Source organism: Silene latifolia, chromosome Y, assembly GCF_048544455.1.
Source record: "Silene latifolia isolate original U9 population chromosome Y, ASM4854445v1, whole genome shotgun sequence".
Lineage (NCBI taxonomy): Eukaryota > Viridiplantae > Streptophyta > Magnoliopsida > Caryophyllales > Caryophyllaceae > Silene > Silene latifolia.
This window is the reverse complement of record NC_133538.1, coordinates 188,806,941-188,818,031: the sequence shown is the minus strand read 5'-3', so window position 1 is coordinate 188,818,031 and position 11,091 is coordinate 188,806,941. Positions and strand designations below refer to the sequence as shown.

Below are 11,091 nucleotides of genomic sequence, written 5' to 3'. Positions count from 1 at the left end.
CATAGTTCAAATATGCCAGATCAGGGCCCACAGAATTGGTCCTTATAAACATATGTCCAGCAGCCAAATTCTTGTCATGACCGTTGTCCAGATTGCTGAGAAGAGGAGTAGTAGAAGGCGTGACCTTGAAACTAACACGGTCAGGACTGTTAGTCTTGACAGCATAACAAGCCTTCAAGTCCTCCAAGGAGAAGGAAATATTGTGTCTCTTGCATAGATACTCAACGGAACAGACTACCTTCCACACCATAGGCATCAGTTGGTAGGAAGGCACACCGATTTCTTTAATAACATCCACCATAAGTGGAGAGAAAGGAAGCTTGCAACCAGCCCTGAAGGCCCAGTCATGAATACGGAACCAGCCAGGACATGCCCAGTCAGCCCTGACACAGGAATTTTCAGGGATCCAGACTTCGGAATCAGCAGGAATGATTCCCTTATCCTTCAGCACCTTTTCGAATTCAGGTTTCAGACGGTTTGGAAGAGACTGATCATCTTTTAGAGCTTTTGTGGGTTTAAATTCGAATTCACCGTGGAAAATTGAAATCATCTCAAGAGGAGGATCAATTGGTTTTTCAACCACAAAAGGTTGAGCAGCAGAAGATGCAGGTAGATTTCCAGAGGTGGTTTCTTCAGGGTTTGGAACAATGGAGTTCCAGGAGACATCACTCCCCCGGAAGATTTCTTTTTTTGCGGCCATTATCGAAAGTTTGTTGAAGATTTATTAAAGATTAAATTCTGGAAATTAACATAACTTGAAGATGAAGATTTTTAGAGGAAATGATAGGATTTTTGGTAAAGTTCACTTCAATGGAGTAAAGAGTATTTATACTCGATGAATTTAGGGTTTCAACCGCAAGTTGCAAAGGTAATTATTGAAGAAGTTGCAGTAATTGCAACACACGTCATCAAACCGCCAATTAGCCGTTACAGGATCCAATCAGTCATAATCCAACCGTTGTAGAGCAGTTTTCCAAAGTTAGAAGTTATCTCCTAATTTCTGGCCTGACCCAGCGAAAATAAGGAGATAAGGGGCAATTGTTAGGCCTAGAAATTCGCAGATATCCCAGTATGATATCCTACCCCGACCTGACCATCAAGGTGTCATGACCTCAACCTACCAGGATGCAAGAAGACAGGCGCCAAGCCATGGAGAGGACAACGGTCAAAATATCAGGACGATATTTGACAAGATGACTATATTATAGACAATATTCGCACAATAATTGGAGCATTATTGGAAAAGATTTAGCAATACAGGACAGCAATTAAAGGAGCAATAATGAGCATTAAGGCGGATAATTAAGACAGAATATTCAGCATTAATTACAAGATTATGTAGCCGTACAGCATGGCTATATAAGAAGCACTTAGAAATCATTTGCGAAGGACACAACGCAATACAACACATACTCTAACATACAATTCTCTCATACAATACTTGAGCTATTTTACATTCAATTGTGCTTATTACTCAATAATATAGTGAAATCCTCTCCTGACTTGGTTCCCGTTGTTTTTTCCCATTTAGGGTTTTCCACGTATAAATTTCTTGTCTTATTTTTACTTATTTATTTTACTTTACTTTTCTTATTTCGTACCCTGCCCTGCATATTCACGAATAAGTTAGAGCTAGTTAACCCTACCTAGACCTACCTTGACCTGATTTCGCTTTGCGCAAAATCCATACAAAACAAGCACTAAGATGGTCAATGATTATATCATTTGATATACATTAATCATGAGCCTATCGTAATCCATAACCTTTCAATGCTAAAGAAACCCTATTATTTTATCACCTTCTTTTCTTAGTACTTGTAGTTTGATTTCTCACGTATAGGATGACCGTATACTCCATGATGGTACATTAGCACTAAGATGGTCTATCATTGTATTATTTGATATACATCATCTAATTGTGGATGTAATTTAAACAATCTTACAATAAAAGCTCATAAAAAAATGGAGGAGTCACAAAAGAAGAAACAACCACATGAGTTATTCAAAAGCAAGTTTGCCCTTAAAACAAACGTTGAAGATCTGGGAAGGTTGTTTCTCATCATGAACACTAATCCTCGGGAATGATATGATGATGATCTATAGCCTGGTCTTTAGCCTGATTTCCGCCGTACTCAACCACAACTATAATCGCATTCAAAAAATCACAAGTATATTAAGCAATAAGAGGAAAAGGTAATAAGACATATAAAGAGTTTGTCTTGGGAAATTTCCAAAGTCGTTATGTGCAATTCCAACTTGCCCTCGGTAAACTTACGGGCTATTAGAAAATGTAACATGGTCTTGCTTAGTATAACAACATAAAACACTAACAACAACTCATGCTTACCAAGGAGATAAAAAGGGTATCTCAAATCTCCACTTTGGCTAAGTCCGACAACAACCATATATATGATCCCATCTGCAAAAAAAAATCATCAAACTCTATCCTAAAGTTCCGCAAAAAGTCAAAGTAAACCTGTAATATATTTATACAGGCCATAAGACCCAAAGATAATCTCTATAAAATGACGACAAGAAAGGAGTGAATGTAAATCAAATTGTTGGTCAGCAGTTCTAATGAACATTGCAGTTTGAATAGTTGTGAGACTTGAGAAAGAATTGTTAACGGAAAGACCAAATACTGACATATTTGAATAATTATGGCCAGACAGCCTCATAAAAAAGACCTCAATTGTTGTTCGACGTCTTAGAACCCTTAAGAAAAACAGTTGCAGGCAAGAAAACAGGATAGCACAATAAGCAATAAAATGGACCAACCGCAGAAACCTGCAGAGAATATAGAGCAACTGAGTTATCAGGAAAACGCAAACTTAGAAAGAAAAAAAAACATTGCAGGCCCAATTTGACTCACCGTAAGAAATGGGGAAAGGATCTTTACTTAATAAGAATTTTGTCCTTTATAAAATATGGTTGTCCGCAAAAACACTCTGATTTTTCACTTATTATAAGACTTCGTTAACTCATTCCAAAGGGGAGTAATCATGTTCCAATAGATAGCAGTTTGAACAAATTGCATGAATCACTAACCAGACTGCTCCAAAATACGATCCATCTCAACCAAACCCAGCGCTGATTGTAAAAGCGTGAGAATATGCTCTAACTAACCATGTCTACTCCAAAGTTGATATGAATTGAGAAAAACGAGACTTTTTGTAACACCCCGACTATCCGGCCAAGATAATCGGAGCGTTACCATCTCGGTTTCCCAAGGTAGTGAAATCGGAATTACAAATAAGAAACTTTATTAAATAAATAACAAGTTTAGTTATTACAAACATAAACTAATAAATTAAATACAACTCGTCTATGACTATGCCATCTACCTAGTGACTATGTACTCGACTCCAAAGTCCGTAGCTCGGCCCGAATCCCCATCAAGTCAACAGAAAAACCTGTACTTAACCTTCTCCCCATATGACCAAGGAATATCATATGGATCGACATAGGCCACCCAAAGATAGGTGACAATTACACAGACACACAAACGTCAATAACGATAAAAGAAAGTGTGACATGACTCAAGTGCGTGAGTCAACAATATGACCATAATATGAATGACACACAATTATTCAACTGTCACGCCAGTACTGGGACACGCCCAGACGTACCCACAACCACTGGTGCCAGGAATACGTCCACGACACCATACTCACACAAGATACTCCGAACACGTCGGTGGTACCGGGCCCAAGAACGACTCGGGTCCCCTGCCAGACGTCGTGCCTCACCACACGCGTCCCTCCAAACTCAAGTCATTAATGTGCACATCCCTCTTGTAGCAGGAAACTCCAAGAGGCGATTCAAGCGGAAGACGGTCTCCTAACCGCCTTCCGTCTCCACAACAACAAATAACCAATCAAGCCCTCCATCATATGAAATAACACAAATATGCAAGATACCGTATACCATTTCAATTACCGACTCATTCATCGAAATTAATGACAAACGACTCATTTAACAAAAGGATACATTATCGAACTGAGTAGGATAAACCTACCTTTCGCAATCCGCATAAGCAATCCAAATAATAATAGTCTTCCACAAAACCGTCATCTAATAAATAATTAAATAAATTTAATTACTTACTAATCTAATTAAATTATAATTATATAATTTAATATAATTTAAATTCAAATCCCGATTAATAATCCCCGCTAACCATGGTTCAAAACCCGACTCACACTTCACTCAAAACCCGTTGTCCCCCACACAAACACACGGTTTGAACCGTGTGCTTGAACCACCAAACCACTCCGAGACAATGGCCAACCACCCATCGACGACCACGACCGACACCAACTACCATCGTGGCCTCCCCTGACCACGGTGGCCTAACCGCCAGCCCACCACGGCAGCAACAACAGTGGCGGCCGACAACAACACCACCAACCAACAACGATAACAACAACACTACAACCACCATCCATAACCGCCTCCACCGTGGCCACCACCACAATGGCACCCCCTAACCATGGTGAGTCCAACCTCGGCCATCGTGGTGGCAGCCACCGCCCGCAACAGCAGCAAAACGCAACAACAACAACCAACAATATCACGACAACAACAACAAAAACAGCCCGACACCCCCTTTTACCCTCGATTTTCGGCCACCACTCCGCCGCCCAAGACTACCACTGTACTCTACACACAACCCCCACCAACCTTCACCCAAAACCACCCCAAGTCAGTCACGAATAGAGGGTTAAAAATCCGTCTTAAGACCGTCACACAAAACAGATGTAATCCTAGATCTAGTTCGGTTAAACCTATTTTGGGTGGTCAACGGTAGTCTAAGGCAGGTCAAGGTCGAGACGGATCCAATAAAATAATATATAAGCTAGTGATATGGTCTTACCTTACGAACTCAAGGCGGAGTGATAAATATCTTCTTTTTCTTCTCTTTTTCTCTCTTCTTTCTCTCTGGGATTTTGCTGGATATTGTGAGATTGTGTTTGGATAGGGTTGATGGGTGGATAAGGGTATATAAGGTGAGGTGGAATTATGTAAGGTGGGTATAGTATACGTATATTATACATGTATCGTATTACATATTATTATTATCATTACAACTTATTATTATTATTATTATTATTATTTGCAAGAAAAGCAAGCCATTTTATTCATCCATAAAGGGAATAATGGCCAATCTTACAAAGTATAACCAATAATTACCTAGTTCAAGCATTTAGATAATCTACTACCTCATCCTTATAGCGAGAATTAGTTACAAAGAGAAGCCTCACACTGACAACATATTGTATACGTTTCAAAATATAATCAGAACCATGTTCCTCTTCTCGAAAGAGACGACCATTCCTTTCCTCCCATAAGCTGTAGATCGTTGCTGCTAAACTGTTGGAGTACAGTCTAGCTTTCCAATGCCTCCTCTGCTGATTCCTTGCAATCCATTTCAGTTCCTTCCTCATGTTTTGAGTTCTGTTACTCATTCCCAACCACTGCGAAACCCCTGTCCAGACTGTGCTGTCAAATGTACAGTTAAAAAACAGGTGCTAATGTGATTCACTATCATTTTTGCAAACGATGCATCTGTTCACGATACACTGTCCTTTCTGATTGAGTTTATCAACAGTAGCTAGCTTCCCCTGCATTGCTAGGACCATTATAAACCCATGCTTAGGTAGGACAGCAGTATTCCAAACTCCCCTTGCCCAACTGATCTTAGCTGTTGGTGCCCTAAAGTGTTCATATAGTAGACTGAGATTCAGTTTACCTGCCTGCACACTTCGAGTCAAGACCTGCTTTGCCCCTTCTATGCTGCCAGTTCTAGTAATAAGCTCATTTCTGACCAGCAGAATACTTCTCCAACTTTCTGAATGGTGAGGCTTGACATCCATAGCCCAGAAATCATCATTTTTAATGTTATACTTGTAATGCCAAGCTGCCCACACACTATCAGATTTGACCTCAATTGCCCAAATCCATTTGCAGATAATACATTTGTTCCAAGAAAGGATTTCTTTAATGTTATAGCCTCCCTCCTGATAAGGAGCACAGCATGAAGACCAGCTCTTCATTATCATCTTTCTCTTCCCTTCCTCAGACTGCCACAAAAAGTTTCTGCAAAACTTAGTGATTAATTTGTGTACTCCTTTAGGGATTAGTAACGTAGCACACCAATATTGCTCCATCCCAAATATGATAGTGTTGATCAGATTTATTTTGCCAGCATAGGATAATTTGTGTATAGACCAGGTGTTCAGGGCAGTTTGCACTTTACTAAGAAGTTTAGCAAACACCCCCTTGTTTAATTTCCCGTCATTTAAAGGCACTCCCATATATCTAAAAGGAAATGTTCCTTCCACATAACCAGTGCCCCTTAAGATTAACTCCCTAACATCATCTCTTACACCTCCCATATAGATATTAGTCTTTTCTGTATTAGCTCTCAATCCAGATATGTTAGCAAACAAGTCCAGAGAATCAGACACAGCAGTCACAGAAGGGGAGTCACCTCTTACAAATATCATCAAGTCATCTGCAAATATGAGGTGATTGAGTCTCATTTTGCCACATTTTGGGTGATAAGTGACCTGATATCCTCCATGTATGCTGAATAAAATTCTAGAAAGCATCTCCATTCCCATAACAAAGATAAAAGGTGAGAGGGGATCACCCTGTCTAAGACCACTAGCACCTTTGAAAAACCCAATGGTTGTGCCATTCACCTTTATACTGAACCAGGTAGATGTAATGCACCCCATTATCCATTTCCTGAACTGAAGGGGGAAGTTATAGACCTGCAATATTCTACCAATAAAATCCCGTTGTAAAGAGTCAAAAGCTTTTTGATGTCTACCTTTATCATGCACCTTGGGGAAATACCTTTATGTCCATATCCTTTGATCAGAGACTGAGTAAGCATTATGTTCTCAAAAATACATCTACCAGCCACAAATGCACCATGTTCCTTCCCCACAAGGATAGGTAAATGAGGCTTAAGTCTGTCACATAAGATCTTACTCACTGTCTTGTAAAAGACAGTGCAACAAGCAATTGGTCTATAGTCCATAACAGAGGTAACCACTGGTTTCTTAGGAATGAGTTCTAAGAGAGTAGTATTAGCTTGCTTAGACATTACCCCAGTTTTAAAGTAAGCCCGAACAGCAGCACAAAACTCCCTCTTCACATGATTCCAAGATTTTTTTAAAAATTGGGAGGAAAATCTATCTTGACCAGGGCTTTTATTAGAAGCAATTGAGAACAATGCTTTTCTAATCTCCATTTCCTCAACTGGCCTACAAAGAGAGTCCCACTCAGTGTCCTGGATCCTAGGGCCCTCCAATGCTTCAGGTGGGAACTCATCGAGCGATGGGTGTACCAAAGAACCATTGATAGTAATCCACAAAAGCAGTGTTGACATCCTCCATCCCCTCCCTTAAAATGCCATCCTTATCTTTAATTTTACCAATAATACTCTGATGCTTCCTTATTGCAATTTTTGCATAAAAGTAGCTGTTAGCAGCATCATTGTAATTAATATCATGAATCTTGGCCCTTTGAATGAGACTGCTCCTCTCAGTTTTCCTCAGCAGCCAATATGTCTCCAGTAAAGCTTTTTCCTGAGTGAGTAGCTGGATGTCCAAAGGTTGTAGTTGAACCTGTTTTTGACAGGTCTCCAAAGACTCCCTAGCCTGTTTTACTTTTGTTGCTAGATCAGAAAAATTGTTTTTGTGCAAACCAATTAGTTTCTGTCTAACATTTTTGAGTTTAGCAAACAGATTAAACATGGCATTACCCTTAGTAGGGATCTGCCAAGCCTCAGTGACAAGAGTATCATAATCCTTATGCTCCTCCCAGTAATTAAGGTAACTAAATCTCCTCCTGATTTGGTAACGTTCCTTTATTTGAACCAATAAAGGTGAGTGGTCAGAGATTTCAGGGGACAAAACAGTCACCTGAGTATGAGGGAAAGTCACCAACCAGGAAGCATTGGTGAGAACCCTATCAAGTTTAGACCATACTCTAGTTCCCACATCTTGTTTATTGGTTCAAGTGTGTTCACATCCATAGCTCTGAATATCATCGAAGTTGCAGTCCAATAAACGTTGATTGAAAGCCATAATTTCAGAAAGGGAGGGAGGGTGTGGACCAAGTCTTTCCTCCATGGCTCTCACAATATTAAAATCCCCTAAGACAATCCAGTCAGTAACCATAGTAGCCAGCTGCCTCATCTCATTCCAAAGCGTCTCTCTAATGTCAGCATCATTACTCCCAAAAACGAAGGACATGTGAACAACTTTATTAGAAACATGATGCAACAGCTCCAAATGTATCAGTTGATCATGTATTCTAGAAGAAAGCAGAGTAACCAGTCTGGTGTCAAGAAACACCCAGATTCTCCCATTATAGTGATGAGAGTAGTTATTGAGAATCCTATGAGAAGAAAACATCCTACTTATTGCAGCAGCTTTATTCAGTCTAACTCTAGTCTCCAATAAACCAAAAACTTCAATTTTATTTGTAGCCAAATAACCCCTAACTTCCTGCTGCTTAATTGGGTCATTAAACCCTCTAATGTTCCAAGAAGATATTATCATTTACCAGGGTCTGGAGGTGGTTCCTTCTCCTGTAAAACTTCCCCTATTTGTTTTGTCTCCATATTATCCTCAGTTTGCAGAATGGTGTAATGGTTTTGCAACAGAATTCCTGAATCAGACTCTAGCATAGCAGTCCTGCAATCTCCTTGTGGCTTTTTGCCCACATCCCTGTTAGCAGTTCTCATTTGACCTAGTTCTGTGCGTCCTGAGCCTACCTCTTTATAATTATATGGAGAGACCTCCCCCAAGACAGTAGAATGTGAACCTAGTCCAAGACATTCTGAGTTCTTATTCTCTGTCTCAAGAGTTGCCTCTTCCACTAACTTAGGAGGGCTATGGCCTGGCACAGAACTTCCTGAGTCCTGAGAAACTGAAACAGTGGGTGTGGTGCCACCAGATGGTTTCAGTGGTCTGTAAACCATGTTGTCAGTCTTAGCTCTAGCTTCATCAAGCTTCTTATTGATCTTAGTGAACTTGCATTTCTCTTGTACATGTCCAAGTTTCCTACAGCAATGACAGTAATGTGGTAACCACTCATAGATGATTCTGTGAGTTGTTTCCCCATGATATGGTGAATGAAGCTGCACAGAAGTTGGCAATTCCTCTAATACATCCACTTCCACCAACACACGGGCAAATGAGAGTTTAGATTTGTAAGTGGTTGGCAAAACAGCAAACAGTGACTTCCCAGCAATACTAGCCATTTTACTTAACACTTTTTCAGACCACATGAATGGGTCTAAATCAGGGAAAAGTATCCAAGCAGGAACAATAGATACAGAATCCATTTCTTTGGTGAAAGTAGGTGTCCACTGCTTCAGAACCAAAGTGCTCGTCCCCATATTCCAAGGTCCTCCTTTCAAAATTTCATTCATGTCCTCTGCTGAAAAAAAGCGAAAACTGTACCATCCTTTCTTATAGTACTGCACAATAGGTCTGGTAATAATCTTCCAATATTTCAGCACATATTCATCCACTTCTTTAATCTTAGGCTTTGAGCCCAAAAAATTCCCCATCAAAGTATTTTTCCAGAACTTGATTTCATCCTCAACATCCTCCTCCTCAACTACCACAACCCTAGAGTCCACAGTCTTATCACAATAATGAAGATTCATTCCAGGCTTAGGTTTAGCCACAGTACTCCATGTTTTAGGAATTCCAATTTCAAGGTTCGTAGCCGGTGGTGTAATATCAGATGTCGATGGAATTTCAGTTTCCACAGTTTGAGTTGCAGAAGTAGTTACATGCTTATCCAACAAACCATTCAAATTAAGCAATTGACCTACAGTTGATGAATTACCTGGATTAAGTTCCAATTCTGTCGTAATAGGTGCAATAATACCCTCCTCCATTACTAAAACTTCATCTGTTGAACCAACAACTACTCCTGTATCTTCTACCGTGACTGTCTTTTGACGTGCGCGAGTCTTTGCCATGGAATCAAGCTGAAAAAAAGAAAAAAATGACGTGTTTTTGGTATTTTCTGGGTTTTTTCATGGTTTCCTTGAGAAAGAAGTCTTCTCTCTATCCATGGCTATTGTTCTTTATTATTATTATTATTATTATTATTATTATTATTATTATTATTATTATTATTATTATTATTATTATTATTATTATTATTATTATTATTATTATTACTATCTCATAATAATTATTATTATTTTATTATTCCGTTTCAAACATAATTCGTATAAATGCGATATAATATTATTATTATATAGTTATAAAATACGGAGTATTAGAATCTTCCTCCCTTAAAAAAAACTTCGTCCCCGAAGTTCACCTCACTCTCTCTTTTCCCAAATCTCATGCATTCTCTCGCACCTCACAAGTCTCTCACCCGTATACGCTCTTTCTAAACATCACACTCATCCCAAGTTCTTCACTCAATTCTCACTACTTTCTCACATTCTATACTGTCTCTTTCCTGAATTCCCGAATTATTACATCTACTCCCCCTAAAAGAGAACTTCGTCCCGAAGTTCGACTATCAATCGTCAAACTATGGTCTCATACGCTCGTTACTAAATTCTATAAATGACTATGTTTTAGGTTCAACACACTCTTTTACCTATTGCAAATCCATTATCAAATCTCGTATCATGTTATGCCATTGCTATAATCCTAATCTAGAAACCTCTCTAGAAGCCTTTCTACGGGTACCCCTACGAGTCTCCCAAAGGTCAAGCGCCAGGTCTAACCCCACGATTCCACTCTATAATCCCATAACTAACTCACAACTCAAGTCGGTTATAAGCATACGTATCTATCACGGTGTATAACTCGATTGTTATTACATATCCATATCACGTCAATCCTCATACATTAACATGCATTCATATCAAAACACTAACTATACGGACTCTAGGAAACAATCAACTAATGCAAGATTCTTATAATGTGACTCAACCACGTTCCACATTCCCATTTTCGGACATCATGCCGCACATATACCGCGTCAAATCCACAACGTGATCACACACGTGTTTCCATATCCGTTCCCATTCAT

At 39.4% G+C, this 11,091-nt stretch overlaps 2 protein-coding genes across 2 annotated transcripts; both read right to left on the bottom strand.

Moving 5' to 3' along the window:
- Positions 1 to 2,688: 2,688 nt before the first annotated feature.
- Positions 2,689 to 6,743, bottom strand: LOC141629660 (uncharacterized). Its single transcript, XM_074442632.1, has 3 exons — positions 5,584 to 6,743; positions 5,223 to 5,502; positions 2,689 to 2,787 (listed from the first exon to the last, which is right to left on the bottom strand). Exons 1-3 carry the CDS (start codon positions 6,741 to 6,743, stop codon positions 2,689 to 2,691), a joined length of 1,539 nt encoding a protein of 512 aa, XP_074298733.1.
- Positions 6,743 to 8,579, bottom strand: LOC141629659 (uncharacterized). The gene is made up of 3 exons (XM_074442631.1): positions 8,157 to 8,579; positions 7,369 to 7,937; positions 6,743 to 7,277 (listed from the first exon to the last, which is right to left on the bottom strand). Exons 1-3 carry the CDS (start codon positions 8,577 to 8,579, stop codon positions 6,743 to 6,745), a joined length of 1,527 nt encoding a protein of 508 aa, XP_074298732.1.
- Positions 8,580 to 11,091: the final 2,512 nt, after the last annotated feature.